Genomic DNA, 24,157 nt, shown 5'->3' with positions numbered 1-24,157 from the left:
ACAGCGCCCGTCTCCAGGGCGGCTCGCGGGGAGCCGGGGGCGGGGCTCATCCGAGGCCCCGCCCCGGCTCCGCGCGCGGCTCCCTGAGGGCTCCTGCCGCGCTCTCACCCGTCCGTCTGTCCCGCCCTCCGCGTAACCGTTCTCCGGGCCCCGCCCCCCGCTTAAAGCGTATTTTGTGTCGGCCGCGCACCGCCCTCTTCCCTTTAACCCCGCCCCTCCCCCCGGAAGCGGTAATGCTCCGCCAGCCACACGGGAAGTGCAGGAGCGCGAGCCGCTCCTCACTCTGGAGCAGGGCCGCGGGGCCAGCGCGTGCGGCCGGGGGGGGAGGGGGATCCCATCCCGGCCCCCGGGGAGCGGGAGGAAGAGGCAGGCGGCGGCGGCGCTGGTTCCATGGCGCGGAGCCGGGGCTGAGGACCCCACCCGCCCATGGACTCCGCGGCGGCTGCCGCCGAGGAGGAGGAGAAGAAGCAGCGGCCGCAGCCCCCGGTGATCTACACAATGGAGAACAAGCCCATCGTGACCTGTGAGTGACCCGGGCGGGGTGAAGCGCCCTCGGGGGGGGGGGTGACCGGGCCCGGACCCCCGAGGCCAGCGGGGAGCCGGGGCGCTCAGAGCCCGGGGTTCTGCCGGCTACCGGCGGGGGGGGGCCTCTGGGAAGGGCACGTCAGGGGCGATTTCTTGTTTCAAATCTCTCTCTTCCTAACGCCTCCGGCTAGAGAAAGCGGCAGCTCCAGGAAGCCGGGGCGGCGCTCCCTACACTCTTGTTCTTTTTCAGTTTTTTTTTTTTTTTTTTTTTTTGGAGAGCCCGTGATGATGATTGGGAGCCAGTGTTGATTTTTCAGGTTTGTAACACTGCACTGTTTGGTTTGCAGCCCGTGCAGGGGCACCTACGTTTCTCGAACACTATAAACGTTGATGTGGATTTTTAAAAAAAGTAGTCCACAAGTTTATTGATTTTAGATTTTGTAAGAAGCTTGGCTTTGATGTTGCTCTGGATATCCTTCTCTACAGAAACAGGAGTTAATTCTAACAGCTTTCAGAAGAGATGTTCATGCTTTATACTGTAAACAAGGGCTAGGCAACCTATGGCACATGTGCCAAGGTGGTACCCAAGCTGTTTTTCAGTGCCTAGGTCCTGCCCACTGGTCTGGGGGCACTCCATTTTAATTTAATTTAAAATGAAACTTCTTAAACATTTTAAAAACCTCATTTACTTTACATACAACAATAGTTTAGTCATATATTATAGACTTATAGAAAGAGATCTTCTAAAAAATGTATTACTGGCATATGCAACCTTAAATTAGAGTGAATAATAGAGTCAGTATGCATCTGCTGAAGTGAGCTGTAGCTCACGAAAGCTTAAGCTCAAATAAATTGGTTAGTCTCTAAGGTGCCACAAGTACTCCTTTTCTTTTTGCGAATACAGACTAACACGGCTGTTACTCTGAAACCAGTGAGTAAATGAAGAGGCACACCACGAAAGGTTGCTGACCCCTGGGTAAACCAATCAGTGTTGGAGATTAGGATGTGAGCTAATGTTTGGCGCAGGCTTTGTTATGCCTGCCTGAGATAGGTCAGTGGTTTGAGCATTGGCCTGCTAAACTCAGGGTTGTGAGTTCAATCCTTGAGGGGACCATTTAGGGATCTGGGGCAAAAATTGGAGATTAATCCTGCTTTGAGCAGGGGGTTGGACTAGATGACCTCCTGAGGTCCCTTCCAACCCTGATATTCTCTGATTCTATGATTTTCCCTGGGAGTTAGGTGCCTAACTTCATTAGGTCCCATTGAAAATCTAAATCTCAAAGTCTAAAGGTGGATACCCAAAATTACACAATCCTTACGTTTTCTTTTGAACTGTCTGGTGCTGGCTACTGTCAAAGACAGAATGTAGGACTAGATGGATTTTGGGGATGAGCCATTATGACTATTTCTGTTTTTACAGAGCCAAAAGTTCCCATTGAAAAACAAAAACTTTCCCTTAAGTATATAGGGACATGGCTTCATGACTGACATAGTGGAACATGCGAGAGAGTTTTCAAACCTTGCTTTGTTTTAACTCTTGGCACCAGAGTTTGAGATTCATTTGTAGGCATGTGAATTGCTGGCAACAAGGAATTAATTCAAGTATGGCCCAATCCTAGCAAATATTTTCATCCTTCAAATTGCCACAGTCAATTCCATTCGGGTATGATTGTGGGAAAAGGGAAAGGCATGAGAATGCTACTCTGTCTCATCTGTCACTTAAAATATTGGTGCTTCTCTGCAAGTCCTACTCAATCCATCTGTCCAGTTTTATGGGGTATCTACTTGCAGTTGTACAGTTCTTATAAGAATTATTTTTGGAATGCATGTTAACACTTCTAATAAAAAAAACCTGAACAAATGTATAGTTATGCTGTGATAAACTGCTTTTGGAAGAAGCAGAGGGGGAGGCAGGACAGAAGTTTAATTTTAGAGGGCGTTGGTGATCGGGCAGCAGCAAACCTGAGGCTTGGAGAAGGATAAATATAGGGAGGGATCAGATCAAACACAATTAGCAAATTAGAGTTTAGGTGAAGAACAGTGTAACAGTTTTAATACTGTAGTGCTGTCTTGGAATACATAATCAGATCAGCTTCATACTGGTATGGACTGACTTGGTACACACCAAAAGCAGCAGTTAATTTGGAATTATATCAAGCAAAAATCTTCAGTTTTTATCTGTCCAAGTATTTAGAGATTTACAGGCACGTCCAGTTGTTATAACTGTGAGTGGTGGTCCCTGTAAAAACATCAGAGGCACTTAATTGTTTTATGGGAAGTCCAGAGAAACAGTTAAACTTAATTGAAATTAGCAACTGTTTAACAAAATGGAACCGTTAACTTCTTGTTCATAGTGTCTGGGCGAGAGTTGTAGGGTTTTTTCACTTTCATATAAGTAACATGAGAAATAGCCTATTCAAAATTAAAAAGTTCTGTCAGTTTAGCACATTGAATACTTTAGTGCTGTGTGCTGTGCTCACTTCTGAGCTATCTATAAAATAAACCCAAACCCATTGGGTATGCAAGTGCACCACCTTACTTTAGCAATATTACATTTTTGTATCGGAGTTCTGTAAAATCTGTCTGACTTTCTAGACTGGTTTGGTATATGGAAAAGACTCCTAACTATAAACTCAATGGGATTTACTTATGCAGCCTGGAATGACGTTTTTCACATCTTTGTGCCTGTTTCTTCATTGATACTGCTTGCAAGCTAAATATAATGATATGTAGAACCTTCTTTCTATTTCCACCTACTCCAAAAATCTTTCAAATCAGTTTCACTCCAAATTTACATTAAGAAAAATACCCATGAATTAAACTTTAAAAATGTTGTCATGCTTTCCTTATTACAGTATTATGTTAACACTATAGGGCTAAGGAGGAGGGCGTTCATAGCCTCACTGTTTTTAACTGTTACTCACCCTGACCAAATGTGACTTCAGACTGAAATATTTTGTGCTTCATATCAGGGTCTGTTGTTCATCTGTCAATTCTGATGAAACTTGATTGAGTTGTTTTTACATTGAAAGAATACAACAAAAAATTATTTGAGTAACTGCACTCATATCCCTTAAAACTTTTCAGAGTGCCACACTTAGAATTCCATTCTCGTTTAGCACCAGTCACTTTGGAATTAAAAATACATCTGTGTTTTTACAAACTGTAAGTGAACTTAGTGCTTGTGAAAAGTGTTGGGATGACAGCCCTGAAGACTGAAATCATCTATGCACAACATAGATGTGGCATGAGCTGCAACAGTGATCTATTCACCATGCATCTCAGCCAGGATACCTCAGTTTTGAATTGAAAGACATTTCAGAAACAACCAACAAGTGTGATGGTTATAGTGCTTTTTGTGATGTGGACGCCTGTTCAGCAGGAACTGAACTTAAACAGCTTAACTCATTTTACATAGACTGCTGAACAGCTGTGGATGGTGGTGACTTCAGGTACCTTTCTGAGCTGGATATGATCATATGACTTAGTGGGCAAAGACTTTATAACTGGGACTCTTCTCAAGCCATCCAGACTCCCCAATTTTTTTTAAGTGGTGGGAGATGCACTTTGGTTCTACTTCCTGGCTTCCCCATCCAGGTAGGGAGAGGTACCGGGGACCATGGAGTCTCAAACAAGTAAAAACAGAGATAGACCCAGCTTGTGGGAGGTGAGGTGTGCATAGTTGAGGATACCTGATGGCAGGAGCTTCAGGGAGTTCTACAACTGTTTTGCAGAGGTTACTGCAAAAACCTATGAGTAGCCTTGCTTGCAAAACATTTGTGACCATAAGTGATCAGGGTTTTGTAGTTTTTGTTTTTGTTTGTCTCATCCCAAAGGGTTCAATACTGACCTGAGGGAAGGGCCATTACCAGCCCTCCAAAACCATGGAAAGGCTTGGTTATTTTTCTGTACAATTCTCCGATGTGTTTTTTGTTGCTCAGGGTCACATTCAGTACAGTGTCAAATTTAACTAACTTGCTGTTAAAGGACTTTTCAGGCTCTGTGGAAGTACTTCTACAGATACTGTATGTGAATCTAGATATATGAGCTATAAGACTACTAGGGCCCTTTTTTATTTTTTATTTTATTTAATTTTTACTGGGAATTTATCAGTGTTTATTACCACAACAACAGAAACAGGTGAAAATAGTGCAAAAAACTATTAATAATTTTTGTGGATAAATCTCAGGGTTGTTTGGTTTTTTTGGTGGATGGAAAGATGCATGGAAAAGTATTCAGTAGATTAGTGCTTTGAATTCCGTTCATCAATGTCGTTTGCTGCAGAACTAAAACAGAACCCAAAACACGCTCCTCTGAGTTTAAGAAAACAATACATCTCTAATCCCCAAATAAAATTTTGTTTGAATACAGTTTTCTGTTGTAGACTTAGAACTAGTAATCTATAAATATTTACATGTAATTATTGGGCCACACCATTTAGAGTGCATACACTCAACTTCATCCTTTTCTCCTGTTTTTGTTTTTTAAAAACGTTTGAATACTTCCTTGTGTTCTGAAACATACTCTGATACGGATTTTCATTCTCTTCCCATTTTAGTGTGTCAGATCTTTAAACTGTTATCTGCTAACAGCTTGCATGTGAGATTCATCAGTATGTTCAGGTATGCACACACTTCAGAGCCTGTGTGAGCCTCTTTATTGTGTGTATCTTCTAGACTAACATAGTCTTACTTCAACAGGCAGCTTTGCATATGTACAGATTAATGTATTATTGTAATACATATATCTCATGCAATGTATTGTTTTATTCGGATAATACAAGTTATTTATATATTTGAATGATACAAAAGTAGGGTAGAAATAGGAAAAAAAATGATACTTATTATAAAACATGGGAATTTTTTGGTAAAAATAAGTTTAAACTAAAAACAAAGGGGCTTAAAGACTGCGTACCTAAATGTAGGTGATCTGGCGATTTCATGGTAATCATGACAGTAAAGCTTGAATAGTTTGTGACCTCATCAGACTTCTGAGTTGTTTTCTATACCTTGTCAGTTTCCTGCTTCTTTTCTGTACTTGATATCACATGAGAGAAAATGCTTTAAATCTTACACGGTACAAAATGTCCATGTGGCTAGTACGGAAAAAAGTACTGTACCAGTACTTTATTGGTAGTGAGATTATGATAGAAGTAATTCAACAAATAGTGCTTACTTTGTATACTGCTGTTCTTTTTTAAAATAATGTGAATGTTCTCTTGTATTTAAAAAGGTTTTGTGATGTACAGTCTTCAGGTAACTATGAGTGGGAGTAATATTTGCCCCTGGTTATCAGTAGGCTGTTTGTCTGATTAAATGTATAAAAATTTGATGTTGAGGAACTGAGATACAAAGAAATAATGCCAATCAGTTTCTGTTGATATGAAATAAGGGTGAAAGTTGACTAAATTGTTTTTTGTACCCTAAAAATATATGTTCTGTTACAACCACGATTGGATCCTTCTTCGCTGTTCAGCATCTGGTAAACACTTATATTGTGAAATAACCCTCCTTTTAGAAATACTTCTGCCAATCTAAGAAACCTATACAGCTGTTCTAAATTATTTAAAAAAAAAAAATGTTGGCGAGACCCAGTTCTTTCTGAGCTGAAACTCATTTTGAACACCATCCTCTTCAACAAGCTGTATTTAAAATAAAAAATAGTTGCCATAGAAGATCATAGGAAGCCTGGAAATTGCTTTGGAAAAAGTGCTACTTTTTTTTCTAAAGCAAAATGAACCTCATACCTGTGAGTAGTTCTGCTCTGTCAAAATAATCCATGGCAAGATCAAGAATTCCAGCTTTATCTGTGTTTGCTGCTTTATGATGGGATTATTATATTTAAATACAGTATAAAAAAGTAGTAATTTAGTTTGATACAACCCATTTTTTGAAGTCATATCAGTGACTGTCATAAGTGTACCTCGAAAGGTAGTCTTTACTTAACATGGAAACATACTTGGCTTAAAATCTTCTTTACTTGCCAGTGGTGACTAGTCCTCAAATGGTCAATATTTTTTCAGAATTCAAGCTTGGATTTCTGAAATGGAAGCTGCTACACCTTTTGGTGGTAGCAGCAGAGTGAAACTGATAGACAAGTCAGTTTAACGATTGCTATTCAGAACCCTGTAAATAGTTTCTGTTCTGTTTAGGTTCTTATACTAGACAAATTGTCCAGGTGTCTGAACACCTTCTATTTCATATCTGTAAAATTGTTCACCCCAACACAAATGTGACTGTCAAGGAGGGGTTGAAAGGCAACATCTTTTCCAATAGCATCACTGCAAAGCAGTTTAGGACAGGAACTCAAGACTGCTTTGTGAAAAGCAAATTGCAAGAGGAATTTAGGTAAAAGAACGTAGTTGACCATTTTTGGCATCGCATGTAGACTGGCAAAATATAAATAACTTTAAACTTGACAGACTAATATAGTTCTCCTTCACTTATCTCCAGGAAAAAAATCCTTAAGGTTGAGAATACACGTAACTTAAACAATAAAAATCTCAACATGAATGTGGTAATTACTTTTAAAAAAACCAAACACACACACACTAGAAACCTAGGACATACAAAGTAAAGAAATCCTCATTGCCATGGAGGTCTGGATATTTCTCCTGAAATAGCCAGTGGGGCTCTGCATAATGGTATGAGTAGCTATTTTATTGCTGCCAGTTTCTGCTGAGTTGCAAACCAGGGGGTTAAGCCGGAATCCAACACAGTTTGTGCATGGCTGTGTTGCACTACTGCTCCATTGCCAGCATAGCCCTGATTTTTAGTTTCTCTTTTTCAATCATGTTTATTCCGGAAGCATAGGAAGATAATTACTGAACAGGAATATGCTTTAAGCTTTCCACCATAGTATCTTCATGCAACAGCTGGAGTCTGGAAGATGACCAGTCCTATTAAGTGGTTCAAGTAAGTTTCAAGTTTTTGGAGCCAGTGCTGCTGCAGAAGTATTACTCTGGTGCAAATTTGTTAATTAACCAATGTTCTTATACTGCCTGTTCACAGTAATTGAAAGTCAGGTAACTGAAGGAGCAAACTGACAAGTCTTGAACTCAGGTCTTTGTTTTCCGTTGAATTAACTGATCTCACTAACACCTTAAAACAGTACAGACTGCATTCCTTGGTATCTTAAACAAGTTACTTTTTGAAAGGTTTGAAATGTGAGGTTTGAAACTTCACATTTGTTCTAAAATGCTTTATGCTATCATCCATGCATTTTGAAGAAAAAACAATCTAAAGGATTTTAGATGCTCTGTCTGAACAGTAATTCCCAAGATATTCATGTACTAGCATGACGGAATGTTTACAAATATATATAGACCATTGTTCTGATGTAGTCTGGTTTCCTTTAGCTGACTTGCTAGTAAATTGTTACTATCCATATTCTCCATTTTTAATCCATAGAATGATACCATTTGGCAGGGATCTGTCAGTGAGTCTTGTCTAGTCCATCTCCTACATCATTGCAGATTGACTACATTTTTGCTGAACTATCCCTAATAAAAGAATACGTCAGATGCTTGTGTTTTTGCAGTCTCCCCAGCAGCTGCTTCTTTTGTAATTGTTCTTGTAGTTATGCTGGTCTTAAATTTTCCCTGCTGTAGCTTAAGCCCATTATTTTGTTATATTCTCACTAGATAACGAGTATTGGTCCTAAAGGAGTAGAGAATTGCACGTAACACTTTCTCTGCAGAAGAAAGAAAAACCTAAATAGGGTTTCATCATTTGCACTTTCTCTGTCATTGCTGTTGAGGAAGCACTGTAATGCAGGGCTAGCAGCAAAACCACCACTGGTGCAGTTCTGGGGATGAAATCTGACGGGTTAAGAGAAACTAGGGGAGGGATGATCAAGGGAAGAGATGCACACAAATGGAGAAAGAGGAGACAGGAAAAAATAGAGAGAGAACTGTTGCAGTTTGGGAGGAATAATGGTCTTGTAGATAAGATACTGGACATGGGCTGGAGAGTTCTTGTTCATCTCCCAGCTCCTTGAAGTCAGGTTTTTGTGACCTTGGACAAGTCACTTGGACAAGTCACTTAGTTATGCTACATCTCAGTTCACTTTATGTAAGACAGGACTAAATACTTTCTCACAGGCAGGTTGTGAGGATAAATTCATTAATGTTTCTGAAGTGCTCATATAGTAAGTGCCCATTTTTGGCACAATAGGGTCTAGAAGTGCTATGCAGAGTGCCTTTCATTGTTCTTTTAAGCAACTGTCTCCTTGAAGGAGCAGCATTTGTGGTATGTAGAGGGAGATGAGTCCAGCCTGTTGTTGCCAGAGAAATGTATGCTGTCATTGCAGAGCCTTTGAGGGAGAGAAGTTTTAAAGAGGTCACTGAGGGATGGGAGGAGATAATTCTTATCTCAGCGCGTGCCCCTCCCACCCCACGAAAACAAGGAAGTGTCCCCCTGCCTGGGAGGGAATAGAAAGATCTACAGAAACAAGTGCAATGTGCAACCCAAATCAGAAAAATGTGTGGGAGTGAATAGTCTAAATTTTTTGTTAATGGTAATTCTTAGATATAAATCTTTCTAGCCCATTATTACTCTCCAGCCAACACTTTGCTATTCTATACTTATGTATTTGATTACTCCTCCTTATGACAAATGTAAAATATATAGGTTCTTGTCAGTGTGCCAGATTAATATATCAAAATATAGTACTAGTTGCTTAAAGCCAGCGAAAGTGTTTTGCTTATTGTCATGACCTTAGGCAGTCTTCTAGTCCACCTGGAAACAATTTTTGTCAGGAATTTGAAAATAAAATCCCACATTAAGTGCACAATTGTTACATTTGAAATGTAAAAAAACCTTATATAAAACATTTCTATGAGAATGCTGAAAGAGTGATAATGTAAACAGAAGTATAACTACTCTCTGGACACCATACTTTATGTATCCCTTTCCTTTTTCACCCTACTCTTCAAGCTACTGTAAAGTGATGCCTCTTCTAAAAATGGCTCTAGTCAATACTAACATTAGGTTGCATGTTGAGTGAAATCGCATTGAAACTGGTGGTGTAACAGCCACCCTTCTGTGAGGAGAAATGTAAAAAGCAATAAAGCTGCTTATTGATAGCTAAAACAGTAGAAGACACCACCCAAAGCACAGGCCATGTGTGAGGCTTGAGTAGGAGTGGTGCGTAGGAAGCTCTAGTTTAGCCTATCGGCATTTATCAGTTCTTCTCCCATTTATCATGTTAGACTAGAAGACATTAAAAGATTTAAATAACCTCATGTACAAACAAGTGAAACAGAACATTTCTCCCTTTATTCATACCCCCCAGCAGGGTTTTCTCTGACTGGATGAAATTCACTTCACTCACATAAAGGTAGGAAGTGGGTGAAGACCAGGTGGTGCTGCTATTTCTGTAACCAGCCCTGAACTGAAGTATGGGTTTTGTATCACCCCTGATCTGCCCCTATCTCCCAAATCAGTGTTGACATCCATTAGGGCCTCATCCTCCCTGATTGAACTAACCTCGTTATCCCTAGCCTGATTCTTACTTGCATATTTATACCTGCCTCTGGAAATTTCCACTACATGAATCTGATGAAGTGGGTAGTCACCCACGAAAGCTCATGCTCAAATAAATTGGTTAGTCTGTAAGGTGCCACAAGTACTCCTTTTCTTTTTGCGAATACAGACTAACATGGCTGTTACTCTGAAACCTGTCTTTATGCAGTCTGAGTGATTTTCTTCCCCCCCTCCCCCCCGGGATCAGAATGCAAACAAGGGGGCTGTGTGGTGTTTGAGGAAGGTGTTGGTGAGAGAAGGGGCAGGAACAAAACAGAAGTCCATAGAGAACGTAGCAAGGAGGTCCCAGAGATAGAGAACCACTTGTAGCATGACCTTCGGGGGGTGGGGTGGGGGAGAGAAATGAGTGCTTTTCAGTGGAGTATTGGCTGGAAAGAGGCTTGGAACTGTAAGCAAATAAAGTGTCTCCTGTTGTTTGATTCCTCCTTTGTTAGGGAAAAAAGATTTTATGTACATTCTTTGTAAATCAGGATTACATCAAAGAAATACCTGACTACATCATCCATTTCTCCCTTTAGAGGGAACAACCCCCAAGATCTGAATATTGGCTAACTGCCTATGTCAAAAGGGCTAACAGTATAACATTGGTGGAATCCTAATAATGATTGATATTTTTAATACAAACTTCCAAGCTAAACGGCTTCCAGTTTTTCTGAGGGATTCTGGTGAGCCAAGCATATGTACATTAATCCTTCTAATCAATTTTTATCTTTGTCCTCTCCAGTATGTTTTTTCTTGGAAATATGACTGCACTTTACTTCTTCACTGTGCTTTACAAATACTGATTTTTGCTTTATTATGTGTGTTTTGTATTCACCAGTTTAGGATAACTGCATCACTTATAAATCAATAATTCACACTAAGTGTGTTCACCCACAAAAAGTGGTATTTATAACATTTACATAATAACTTTTCAAATTTCAATTTAGAAGTTCTGAAAAGTGTCTTCATAGCTCTATTATAGAATTGTTAATTTACAGCTATCTTGATAGTTTGTCATAAGTGTCTTTCTACCTATATATTCAAATAGGCATGCTTTATAAAGCATGCCTATCTTATGATGATCTCAAAGTAGGAGATAAATACCCAATTTTTACAGGTGGGGAAATGGAGCCACACAATAATTGATTTAGCTAAGGGGGCATACAAGAAGCTCATAGTAGAGTGGGGATTAAAGGCAGGTTTTCTGACTGCCTAGTTATCAGAGCAGGATACTAGAAATGTTGCCTCCTGTCTTAAATGGAAAAAATATTTTCCAGATATACAATGATCCGTGGAAGAGGGATCTTAAACAGTCTCACAATATGCAAGTTGCATAATCTGCATATATTTCAAAGAAGAATAGCCTATAAAATAATGGTTGTTTCACATTAACAAGTGCTTTCTACATGTTTCCACCACCTGGCCTTTCCTAAAAAATATTTTTATGGTGTTCATCGCATGAATGCCTCCAATTTTACTGACCTGTAAGCAGACACACATCTGAGTGTCATTAATTAGCATGCCTATAAAAAACACTTGTTAAAGCACCAATTTGCCTATCACCTATTTGTGACAGCTGAACCCCTGACAAAGGATGTTTAAGTGCTTTCAATCATCTGCAGTACTGATCAGTTAAATACAGTACTGTTAAAATTCACGGCATGCATTAGAGGTTAGGTCTTGACTGTGAAATTTGGGAACGGAAATAATCAAACCAAACCCATTTTGGCACTAACAGTCAGAGGGTGTGGGAAGCCTACAAAATAATGGTTTGTTGGCAGGTGATTGTACCTCCCATCCTGTTTCAGGTTACAAAAGGGTAGCTCCCTCAGCAAGTAAAATACAACTGAAGGAAAAAGTGTGGACATATAAGTGGATTTTGCCTTTGAATCTGAAAAACAGTAAGGTTCATGGGACTCCTTTCCTCAAAGATCAGACTAATTGTGGGCTGGTTGCTGACTTAGCAAACATTTCTTGTCCCAATCCTTTGTCCTCTGAAAGGCAGACTTATGCCCCAACTACACAAAGATGACTCCAAAGGATGCACTCACATTTTAGATACAAAGCTTCTAGAGAGGATGGTTCAGTGATTAGGACACAAACTGAGACTCGGGATACCTGGGTTTATTAGCATTACTGCTGCTTGTAGCGAGCAGGTGACATCATTCGAAGACTAGGATTGCTCTGTGTTTATTTATATTTATGATATTTAAAACAATCTTCTTGGAGGTAGGATATAGACTAGTTGATACACAGTAAGTGCTCCAAGAACCTGGGAAGGACAGTTTTTGTCCACTAACCCAGGGACAGTGACTAGCAGTCCTGCCATTATAAGGACCAAACAAGAAGAATTCTACCACTGCCCCCCTCCAGATTAGGGCTGGTCTACGTTTGTCAAATTTAAGGAATACAGCAACAAAGGATGCCTCCTTGTAGTAGTGTATTTTCATAATTTTTACGTCTGCAAGGAAATCCAAGGCTTACCTCAGCCAATTCCAAAAGAACAAATATTTTCTCTTCCCAGGAGGCAGCCTGGCTTCAATCCTGTGGAAGATTCCAAAATTATTTATTTACTATTTATGCACACCCTTTCACTTCCCTCCCCCATCCTTTGCTACAGTATGGCTTGGAGGTCCTTTCCTTCTCCACAGCTGATTTGTGCCCTCTGAGTATTCTTACAGTGAGGGCAGATGGCTATATCCCATCCAATAAACCAACTTTGTTAATGACAAAGATTTTAAGCGATTACAAGTAATGAGGCATAAAAGTAAGAAATGGTTACAAGGAAAAAGGTAAAATGTAGCTCATATCTAACTTAAGCTAAATGAATTCAAAGAAGAGGTCTCTCACCACATGCTTCAGCAGTCATACTGGCTGGATTCCTTTAGACCAGGACACCTTCTCCAGTTCAGTGTTAGTTCCCTTGTTTTTCAGGTGGTGTTGATGTTGGATCATATTAAAGAAATTCTGTATTAAAATCACAAATGAGTTTGATTCCCCAGAGTTTAAATTCCAGGGTATTACTAATTAAGAGGTCTCTTGGTTTTTGGTACTGTTTCTCTCCCTCTGTGTGAAACTTGCAAGCTGCTAATTGTGTTAGTACATTCTAAGACAGAGTCTATTCTCAAAGCAATTCACAGAGAGAGAGAGACTCAAAGCAATACTCTAACAGAAACAGCACCCAGAGACTCCCCACCCTTTTGTTGTATTAACAATTGTGATTAAAATAGAGATAGAGGATGTATGTGGATGGATGCTTGGTGTGGATAATAACTGAATGATCAGGGAGGTGCCAGCCTAAGAATCCAGTGTCCATCGGCTGAAGGCGTCAAGTGGAAGTAACCAGAGGACCACCCCCCCCCGCCCCCGCCCCGGAGGGCAGACTGGAATCCACCCAACAGCCTCAAGAATGGGAGAACCAAAGAACAAGATAACATCTTGGAGCCGTCAGGAATGTGCTGTCTGCTGATGAAGCAATTTCCATAGACTGGCATAGGAAGAAATTCCTATAAAAATAGACTCTAAAAAGTGAGAACTTTGGGGTCTGATTCTGCAAACCAACTTCCAGGAGCATCAGATGAGCATCTGACAAGGCCCTGCTCCGTCCTCATGTCCAGGCCACCTGGCCAGTGGCTTGGCATGAGCAACTAAGGCTGGTAACTATGATAACAACCTTGCAGAACCTGTGTGTGTGTTGGTATGAATGAATGTGTGAATAAATATGAGATTGAATGGAATGTTATAGCTATAACTAACTGCTTACTATGATTCTTTCTGTATTCACAATAAATATGGTATTTTGCCTTTTTCCCTTTAATAAGATCCTGCTGGTTTTTATTTTATTGGTATAACATTGATACCACCTGTGGATACAGAAACCTCCAGCTGTTTTTTGCCAAGATATAAATTTCTCACTCACACCTTTTCCTGCCAAATAATAGCCACTTGACCAGCTGATTGTCCGTTTGATATTGTTGACACCTGGCTGAGGCGTTGGTTTACCTTTTGTTTCTGAGGAACTAGTTTGTGGCTATTCTTGCAGACTTGGAACATGTCTCAGAAGTATTATATAGTAGAATCTTATAATTTTGCATACAATGTTGCCACACACATTTTACCAGAACAATAATGATCAGCAAATTGTGAGTTTTCAAACGATCTCTCACGAGGCATACTTTGTACAAAATTTCATCGCCTTATAAGAGGGGTAAACATAAGGGTACAGACTGCCGCAGCTACTCTTGGAAAAATTGTGCCTGGTTCCTTTCCTGTAAAAGGGACATAATTCCTATATTACAGAGTTACTTGGTTTAGGGCCTAATTCAGCACCCATTGAAGATCATGGATCATGAATGCTACATCCAGACCCTCTCTTTGCAAAGTGCTTTGAGACCCTCAGAAGAAAGACACTGTAGAAATGCCAGATTATTTCACATTGTTGTATGGCCCTTCTTGCATCTTCCAAACTCCTGATGAAATTGATGGGTCAACAATGAGTAACTGAAGGAAAAAATAAAAGTACTTACTGTAGGTTCCAGACATAAACCATTTGTGGCTAGAAGGTGGTTTATGACTCTGTTTGCTGCTCTATTCTAGATGCATTCCTGCATGCTTCCCTAAGGAACAATATATGTGCTGTCATTCCCTTGTAAAGATCTTTGCCTCTTCTCTTTAAGTGGTGGAAGCATTTTTACTAATCAGAGGTATGCGTCTCCGTTTGAGTTAAGATGAACCAGACTTTTTAAACTTGGTGTGGTAGCTTCAGTTATATTTAGGGCTCTACCAAATTCATGGTCCATTTTGGTCAATTTCACAGTCATAGGATTTTAAATATCGTAAATTTCAGATATTTAAATCTGAAATTTCACAAATTTGTATCCATGGGGGTCCTGACCCAAAAGGGGGCAGTAGGGGGGATCCCAAGGCCATTGTTGGGGGGTTGCAGTATTGCCCCTCTTCTGAGCTGCTATTGATAGCAGTGCTGCCGTCAGAGTGAGGCTCCCAGCCAGGAGTCTTAGAGCTACCTGCAGCTGGGGGAGATTCCTGGAGGTGGGTCTGACCCAGCCCCAGGAGTGGCCCCTGCAGGGGAAGAGGAAATCCAGTCCCTCCCCATACCAACTGGGACTAGCATCTGGAGACTGGCACACAGTAAGAGCCCCCAGCCCTGCTTCTCTCCTACACTAGCCAGATTTCACAGGGGAGATCAGATTTCACAGTCGGTGATGCAGTTTTCATGGCCATGAATTTGGTAGGGCCGTAATTATATTCCAGGTTTTCAGCATTAAAAGGATGAACTATTGTAAATTACATGTCTAACAAAGATAAAATTACCTAAGAGGTGGAGGAATATGTATAGAGCCAACAAAACTGACACTAATCCCTATAGCATTGCTTTTTTACTCTGCGTGAATGGGATCGGTGTACAAATACATGGCTGTGTTTAACTCAATACCTTTTGGTTCTTTGCTCATGGGATGCTGTTTACTCTGGTATAAACTGTAGGTCATGTGAAATGCTACATACGTATAATTAAAAAATCCTGGGATCTTGCTATTTGGAAAAGTATTGGTGTACCAAGTTTGTTCGTTTAAGGGTCATGTTAGGTTGTTTTCCAAATAACTTCTTTTATCACTTAAAATAATAGTCTCTGTGTACAGTATATAGTAGAGTGCTTTATCAGTTTGCAGCAATCTCCTATCCAGACATCCTCAGATGTGAAAGTTATGATTGGTCTGTTAAAGTTGTTACTTTTTTGAGTAAGGGTCATCTAGGCTTTCTTCTGACTCTTTTCACACTGCCCATGCCCTGGGGGATTCTGTTATAGTGTTGATCCTTTTGGCTCAAGAGTCTAAATGCTGAAGTCTTCGGGAGTGTCTGCTAGTGGGGTCTCTGGGGTGCAGTGTGAAGTGTTCCATTTCATTACATTCACTCTCCAACAATAAATGTAGGGATTTTTCCTTTTTAGCCTTTGATAGCCCTTGGATCAGAACCGTTGTTTCCCATCTATGTGCTGGCAAGCCGTTACTAGACCATTAAGTTATACTTCATTTTGTACGAACTGCTGTGACTTACAAATCAGGAGCTGTACTCTGGCTTACCTTATCCAGCTACTATAAATTGCAGTTAAGACAAAATCAGCAATAATGGGGATTAAATTTGTTTCAATGTTAAGCTTACAGTAAACTTCACAAACTGTAAGCTTAAATCAGTTGTAGGGTCTGGTGTACTGCTCCTGGCTCGCAATGCAGGAAGAGTACTGTGGTGAAGAGTGAGTAACAAAATTTCTGCAGTACAGTACAGGCATCTGGAGATCATAGTCTGAAATAGAACTGTACAGTCAATCTTGAGAAACCAGAGTGGATAAAAATGGATGATTAAAAACAAATTATTTAAATTGGATTATTTTGATTTTATTTAATGTTTTTCTTTTTAAAAATAAACTGTTTAAAATGAAATCTAAATTTAATACAAAATATATAAAGCCCTACACATTATCTCAAAACATTTAAAAATAAATATGCTGAATCCATGAGCTTCTACCAAAAACTTTGAGATAAAGAATGCTTTTCTATAGAAAGAAAGAATGAGGGGGAAAATTATCCAACTTTTGAGGTCAAGGTTTATTATATAGATGGTACTAATAAGTGGTACTGTGTAAGGGCTTGTTTTGTAGGTCGTAGGTCCAGGATCCAACGAACCCGAGCTGCAAGGACAGATATCACCATCAGCTACCTAATTCAGACCAAGGTAATCCGTTGTGACACAGTATAGTTTTGGGGTGTGTTTGTTTAGGGTTTATTCTGTTGGAAGTTATTGCTAAAGGGGTTGTGAGGGACCAGGCTTCACACCTACCTTTCTGGAGCAACCACAATTGCAGTTTATCACTTCCTTAATAAACCTTCTTTGTGTTTTCGAAGAATATCTGTCTTTTCTTTATTAAAGTTAAGATGGCGGTGGGAGGAACTGACATCTCTGCTCCAAAGGAGATAGATACTGTAGGCCAGCTCAAACACCTGACCTCCATCTACTATTTTGAATGTAACAATATGCCTGAAATAATAAAGTCAATGGACTAGAGTGTTTTGACAGACTAATATATTGCAACCTTAAACTAAATGCTGATGAATTTATGGAAAATGAATACTGGTATGTTTTATGTTCCACAGTGTTTTTATATAAATACTTTGGCTACATTTCTGCATTTATATTCTTCAGCAAGATTTTTTGACCATGTTTAGTTCACTGATATTGTCTGTTACCCCCTGTGTTTAGGTTGGCTAACACTTTCAATTCTAAAATATTCTGGCAGCCACTTTTTTGTGAAGCTCAAACATCTTTGTTTGTAGCAGGGCTTTGAAATTTGACAGGGGGGAGTCCTCTGGCTAGCCTTTTCTTTCTCATGAAATTCCTTTGAGATTTATCTGAGTTAAACTGTTAATCACCATCAGACTAGAAATAAAGAGCAAATTTTTAACAGTGAGGGTAATTAACCATTGGAACAATTAGATGTTTTGTTAAAAGTTGTGCTCTAGGTCAAACAAGAATTAATTCAGGGAAGCCATGTGGCCTGACTGAAGAAGGTTTATATCTCTTTCCCAGCAATCAGAAATAGATAGCTATTGCTTTGTGGCGTTATGTACATGGAGTAACACTCCCTTCTGTGGTACCAAATTTGGCTTAAATGCATAGCTGAAATTCTCTCTACCTTGGCCAAGTACAGAGAGATTTGAGAGGCCTTGAAAATGGTACATAAAACTGACTACAGTTTCAAATCTGTGAAGTACTGCCCTAGGAAGGTCATATACAAAAGTGTCTTACTAACATCTGATACCTTGCTGAGAATAAAAGATGGCCTCCCACATTTTTTGCCTAAATTTTGGCCTTCCACCTTTTTATCACCATCTCCTTCTATTTTCTACACTGCATGGTGTGGCTGCTTAAATCTGGAGCACTTTCCATTCTGCTTTCCACTTCAGTATTCCAGAAATTAAATGTAGTATTCAAAATATAATCTTGTTGATGCAGTAACAGTTGGCCTGAGTTGCACATGGAACCTTGGATGAACTATACCATTGCACTAAGAAATGACAGGAAAACTGAAATCTTTCCATTGTTAAGAAGTCGTCCTCACCAGGTTCAAAAATATTTTGCAGTCTTCAGAAAGAGGGATGTTGCCAGTAATCATCATGTGGTTAAGGGTTTCCTTAATTTCTTACATTTCAGAGACTGCAGCAAAACCCCCTTAAATATTTGTCTAATTATGATATACTTGCCAGCAGTGTTTCCTCTAATTTTTCCCCAACATGTGTAGAATGAATTTTATTATGTTCACCATTATGAAGGTGATGTGTGACACAATAAAATTCATGTGGTGGGGGTGGAGCTGAGGGGTTCGGAGTGTGGGAGGGGACTCAGGGCTGGGGCAGAAGGTTGGAGTGCAGGGGTGGGAGGGCTCCGGCTGGGGGTGCAGGCTCTGGCTTGGCCTGCGGATGAGGGGTTTGGGGTGCAGGCTGCCCCGGGCTATGGTGGGGAGAGAGGGCTGCCCCTCTCTTCCCGCAGCAGCACCTGGGCTGCAGGGGAGGGAAGAGGCGCCTCTCCCCATGGTGGTAGCTCCAGGACTAGGTCTGCGGGCTTGCGCCTGTCCCCCGGCCACAGCAGGGCTGGCGTCGGTTGGGCCCGGGGCACCTGTCCTGTGGCTGGGTTGGGGCTGGGGCGCTTGTCACTTGGCTGTGGCAGGTCCATGGGGGCTGGGTTCCCTGAGCTCCTGCGTGGCGCTTAATAGGCTGCTGCTTGGCTGTGCAGCTTACAGGGAACTTCGATTTGTATGACAACTGGCAAGCTGTTAGAACTTTCACATTTAGGTGAGCAGGAACGGCCACTGATTTGGTCAATTTAATTTACCCTCTCTATACACACACACATCATACATCATCAGAAAGCTGCTTATGTCTACTTAAGATGAGATATGATGTAGAACTGTCAAGTGGTGCCATTACCATAGAAACAGGGATAAACAATGACATCAATGGATTAAAATCACCACTTTAATATATTTGCATTAATTTTGGTTAGTTTAATGACTGTATTTCTTTGATCTCAGAGCATCACAACAACAATCCAAAGTGTAAAATAAAATCTAATAAATTTTTACAGGTATGTAAATGTATTCGCGCTAGTGACATTTCTAGTCAACCTCTTTATCATCATGTTCATCATTATGATCTCAGAGTGCTTGGGTTACCAGTCTTTACTGCCTTGACATGTACACAGTTCTGTGCAGGGAAGAGTATGCTGATTGTAGACAGAATTGATTTTTCTTACATACTTTTTCATGGCAATTTGGTTCTGGGTCTGTTCTCGATTTCTTTTCAGACACTGCCTACTGTATATGAGACTCTAATTACCCAGGGAGACTGGTATTTCCTGTGATGCTGCACTACCTGCAAACTGTTCTTGAAACCCACTCTAGCCATTAAATGGGCCGTATTCTTTCCAGCAATGGTCTGTATGTTGGTGTCTATATTGTCTCCTTCATGAATGAGATTTCCACCCTCCTGAAGTGGTACAATTCCATTTGGAATGAACACGCCTCCTTGGAATCTTTCTGCTTCAATTTTTGCAGCCTTATTGATGAACCCTCAGCTCACCTTAATTGATGCAGAATTCATGGTGTAGTTGTGCTGTAAGATTTATGTGTGGTTGTGTGATAATTTGGAACTGCTAAGTACTGTACACTCTACAGTTGAGAGGCACTTTCTTTGCATGTCTTCTGAAGGATGATACTCATTGCTGGCTGAATTATATGCCTCTTTATCAACCAAAGGACAAACTCCTGCACCAGTTGGGGCACAAAAGTAGCTGACCTCTGAACTACAATCACGTGGTTTTGGATTATATTCTGAGGCTTTCATTTTAGCTATTTCAGACTAAGCGACTGAAGAGACATGATACAAACCCCTTGTTCATTTGAAAGCTGTTCATCAGGCTCACTCAGAAGAACACCCACAAAATAATTGAATGACTTAAGTTCCTGCTTCAGATTACTAGTAGCTTAGATAGCATCAGCTACTGTTGCACTGCATAGAACAATGGTAGACTTGTCTTATCCATGCTGTGCATAGAATTAAATCGCAGAACCATACTGTTTTTCTAATTTTGTCTGTAACTTTCTACTGGAATAGCTTGCAGTTCCCCATCTGAGGGAAGTAGGGCGTTATATCTTTGTAACAGCCTGGATGGGGGAGAGGAGCCTTGTTGTACATAAAATCATTGTGTCTTTCTCTTCAATCAACTGATAAAATGTGGTGTCACAAGGTGACTGTGTTGTTGCAATGTAGCTAGATTTTGCTTTGATTCATTTTACTCACTTAGGAACAAAGACATGTTGCAGGATAAACTGCATCTTTAGCAATCAAGTCAAGCAAACCGTGCAACAGGACTGATTGCTGGAAGATGTGCTCGCTCTGGTGGCTACAGAAGCAAGTGAACATGATGCTCTGTTAATGGATTCAGAGTCTGTTTTCTTTCTTGTGTTCAATACAGACTCTGACTTTTGTGCCAGTCGACTTGCTTGTGTATTTCTGTAAGCAATCCCCATGACAGCATATTGGTGGCCCTCATCTAAAACTATAAAACTCATCCAGTAGCCACCAATTCATTTATTCTGGCTTCTGCTGCCATCATCACAGCATTCTGTCCAGCACTGTTAGCTTTTGACAGTTTTTTGCATTCTTTTGATTTTATTGAAAAATGTGCTTTGTCAAAGTTTGTGGAGAGTCTTTCTCTTTGATGTAAGATTTAAGGGGCTTGTATCCTCCATGTCTTCATATACTGTAACTTTCCTGTAGAAGTAAAATCCCCAAATATATTGTTAGCATTAGCATCACCACTATCACAATTTTTCACAACTATACAGACTTGTGCTAAATTATATATGTATGTAATTGCCCCTTTTGCTTAATGAGCACTTTGATTGAAGCCTAATATGAAGCTGTATATTTCATCTTTAACACTAATACTGTGTATAAGTGTCACTGAATTAAGCTAGTTTCTAGGATATTTCAAAGGCTGGTACTTCATGCATAGGCGGTTACAAATTAAAACCTTCTAGCAGGCAGACATTATGCTTTGCTGTATGTACAATAGCTTACAAAAGGAGAAGCATTACATTAGGAATTCACATACATTTATATCAACCCACTATGCAGTACAAACTATGGGCATGCAATCTGCTGCTACTCATGTACAACTTTCTGTATAAAACTTATCTGGTCAGAAAATTTCAGTTGAAAATATAGAAAACTATTATCACTTGAGATATTTTGACAATTAAGAATATGCAATGTGAAAACATTTCATGTTTGTATACTGTAAAATGTTGTTTGCTGTTTTTGCCACCTGCTAAAAAAATGCACCCATGCAAAACCAATGTCTTTAATACATTGGTAGCTTTAACCAATAAGCACCACATTAAGATATTGAAATGAACTTTAACAGTAAAAACTGTAGTCGTCATCATGTTGCAGTGTTTTTGGAACTGTGCAAAAAGTGACATGTTCTCATTTTGGGTACCACTGGTTTACCTCAGCTACAGGCTTATGCACCACTTGACAGCTCCACATCAAACCTCATCTATATGTACATAAAATAAGCTTTCAAATGAGACATGATCATGTGTAGCAGGTTGGGCACACTATACTCCAAAAATGAAAAATTGCTGCACGCCTAATTGTAGACAATCTGTAACTTGCACAATGAGTGACCTTTTTAAAAATGAAACCTGGAAATGGATTTTAAATTCTAAATTTGGCAATTACTTATGGCTTTTGCTGTGTGAGAGACTGCATATGGGGAACTGAAAACTAATTTTTAATTTATTGTAAGATATGGAAATTCATTTTTGGTGAATAGAAGATAATAGTCCATTGTGGAGACTCTAATTATTCATGAACAGTGTTACACAAAGAGCCAATGACAATTGTATCCACCCTAATTCATTCTGTATTACTATCTTGTATTTGCAGTATGTTTTATACATACTATGCAAGATGTTTACTGGAAAGTGATAAAGTTGCATATATTAGTGTAAACTACTTATTACACTTTGAGCAGGGTGATTTCTAGCAAATTTATCCTTTACCATTTTGTTCAGATTTGTTAAAATGTTAAGTCTTCAAAAACTTCATTCAGTTCTATTTTTGTTGCTGAGGCATAAATCTTTTGAGAAGATACTGATACCTGTAAAATTTCATGAAGTTTTCATGCTTGTCTGTATTGCATAGTCATTACCTTAGCTTTAAAACTTTTGAAAATAATTTTCTATTTCTAATAATCTAATGCAATCACTGAAAGCTGAATATTAGAGGGAAGGGAAATACTGTTAATAAAAAATACACTGAAACCTAATAATAAACAGAAGTTAACAATCCCATAATTTTCTTTAAATTCTGAAATTACAGTTGTAGAAGTGGCAATATCTTAACATCAGATGTTGCTATTCTGCAGCATGTTAATCTTCCCTCCCTTGCAAAGTTAACTGCAAGGTCATAAACAGCTCAGAGATGAGTACAAAGCAGTATGATTAGGTTATAACGTCATTCATGTTCAGATTCCCGTGCCAGGACTTAATACACTGACTTGTGCATGCATACAGTACTCTTCCTTTACTGTGATATTGCTGTTGAGTGCTAGAAATCAGAAGTTTTGTGGTTCTGGTCACATTTTTCTCTTGTGTGTATATTCATTGTCTCTACATTAGGTTTTCTGCCTTTTTCTTGCTTAGGGTTTGATGCAAGGTTCCTCATATGATCACCCAAGCTGAAAGCCAGTTCCACTTACTGGCACACCAAAGGTACAATAGCCATGCTGGGGGACCATGCTTATGTCTCTCTGGAAGGAAGAAGTGTGTGTGGGGTGAAGGGGGAGTGGGGGGGAGGACGGGGCTGTTCTTTGGGGCTTTCTGTGGGCCTTTCTTTCCAGCCAGAATTGTTCACCTTTCTTCCTGCTCTAGCAGTTTTGATAGGCCAAGGGTCTTTTGCCAGTGGTTTAGAGCAGTGGTGCTCAATCTTTCCAGACTACTGTACCCCTTTCAGAAGTCTGATTTGTCTAGCTTACTTCCGAAGTTTCATGTCACTTAAAACCTACTTGCTTACAAAATCAGACCTAAAAATACAGAAGTGTCACAACACACTATTATTGAAAAATTATTTTCTCATTTTAACCTTATAACTATAAAATTTGGATATAAATATTGTGCTTATATTTCAGTATATAGCGCAGTATAAACAATTCATTGTCTATGAAATTTTAGTTTGTACTGACTTCACTAGTGTTCTTTACATAGCTGGTTGTAAAACTAGACAAATATCTGAGTTGATGTACTCCCGAAAGACCTGCATACCTAAGGAGTATATGTACTCTTGGTTGAGAAGCACTGTTTTAGAGGAACAGGGGAATGCCTGTTGCCAATTCCTCAGCACAAATAGCAGTTGAAGTGAGGCTCAGTGCTTTTGACCCCATTCCTGATCTGATCAGTGTGCTTGCATCCTCTCCCATGCTTCCCAGTAGCGCTGGGAATGGCTGTCTGATGAGGTTTGTGGCTGATTGAAAGCAGCATCTTGTTTTATTGGCTTCTATAGCCTTTTGAGTTTTTTTTTCTCCATTTTTTTCTTCACCCTTTGAGGAGGAGAACCTCAAAACTTCCAGAATGCATATGAGATGCTTTAGCACAGTGGTCCTCAAACTTTTCAGGGTTGCATGCCCCCCTCCATTTACTCCTGTCCGTTGTGGCTTCCGGGGGGAGGGGGTTGGGGAATGTGGACAGATGTAAGGGGGCAGGGGCCATGCCTGGGGGCAGGGCTAGTGGAGAGCTAGGAGCAGAACTGGGTGGCGCTCCCTCCCAGCCCTCTGTGGGGACTGGCCCAGCTGCCTGGCTTTCGACTGGGAAGTTGGGTCGAAAGGGGGTCCTGGCAATGCCCAGTCAGATGTACTGACCGGACACCAAAAGTCCAGTTAACGCTGGGCATGGGGAGATGCTCGGTCATTAACCCATGCTAGCCCCTGCTCAGCCTGAGCCACCTCCTACCTGCAGGCAGGCTCCTTTTCAG

The 24,157-nt window shown here is 40.2% G+C and overlaps 1 protein-coding gene across 3 annotated transcripts in view; it reads left to right on the top strand.

Annotated features, from left to right (window-relative positions):
- The first annotated feature begins 254 nt into the window (after positions 1-254).
- Positions 255-24,157, top strand: part of TRAPPC10 (trafficking protein particle complex subunit 10) — a 96,492-nt gene continuing 72,589 nt past the window's right edge. The window contains exon 1 of one of the 3 annotated variants that reach the window (XM_077817770.1): positions 255-523. In XM_077817770.1, coding sequence (XP_077673896.1) covers positions 427-523 — 97 coding nt within the window. In that variant the 5' untranslated portion in view covers positions 255-426. Of the gene's footprint in view, positions 524-22,834; positions 22,903-24,157 lie in introns of those variants that run through there. The other 2 variants (XM_077817780.1, XM_077817789.1) reach the window with 2 other exon arrangements.

Source organism: Eretmochelys imbricata, chromosome 1 (genome assembly GCF_965152235.1).
Source record: "Eretmochelys imbricata isolate rEreImb1 chromosome 1, rEreImb1.hap1, whole genome shotgun sequence".
Lineage (NCBI taxonomy): Eukaryota > Metazoa > Chordata > Testudines > Cheloniidae > Eretmochelys > Eretmochelys imbricata.
Note: the sequence above shows the minus strand (reverse complement) of the source record. Positions and strands in the feature narration are given on the sequence as shown.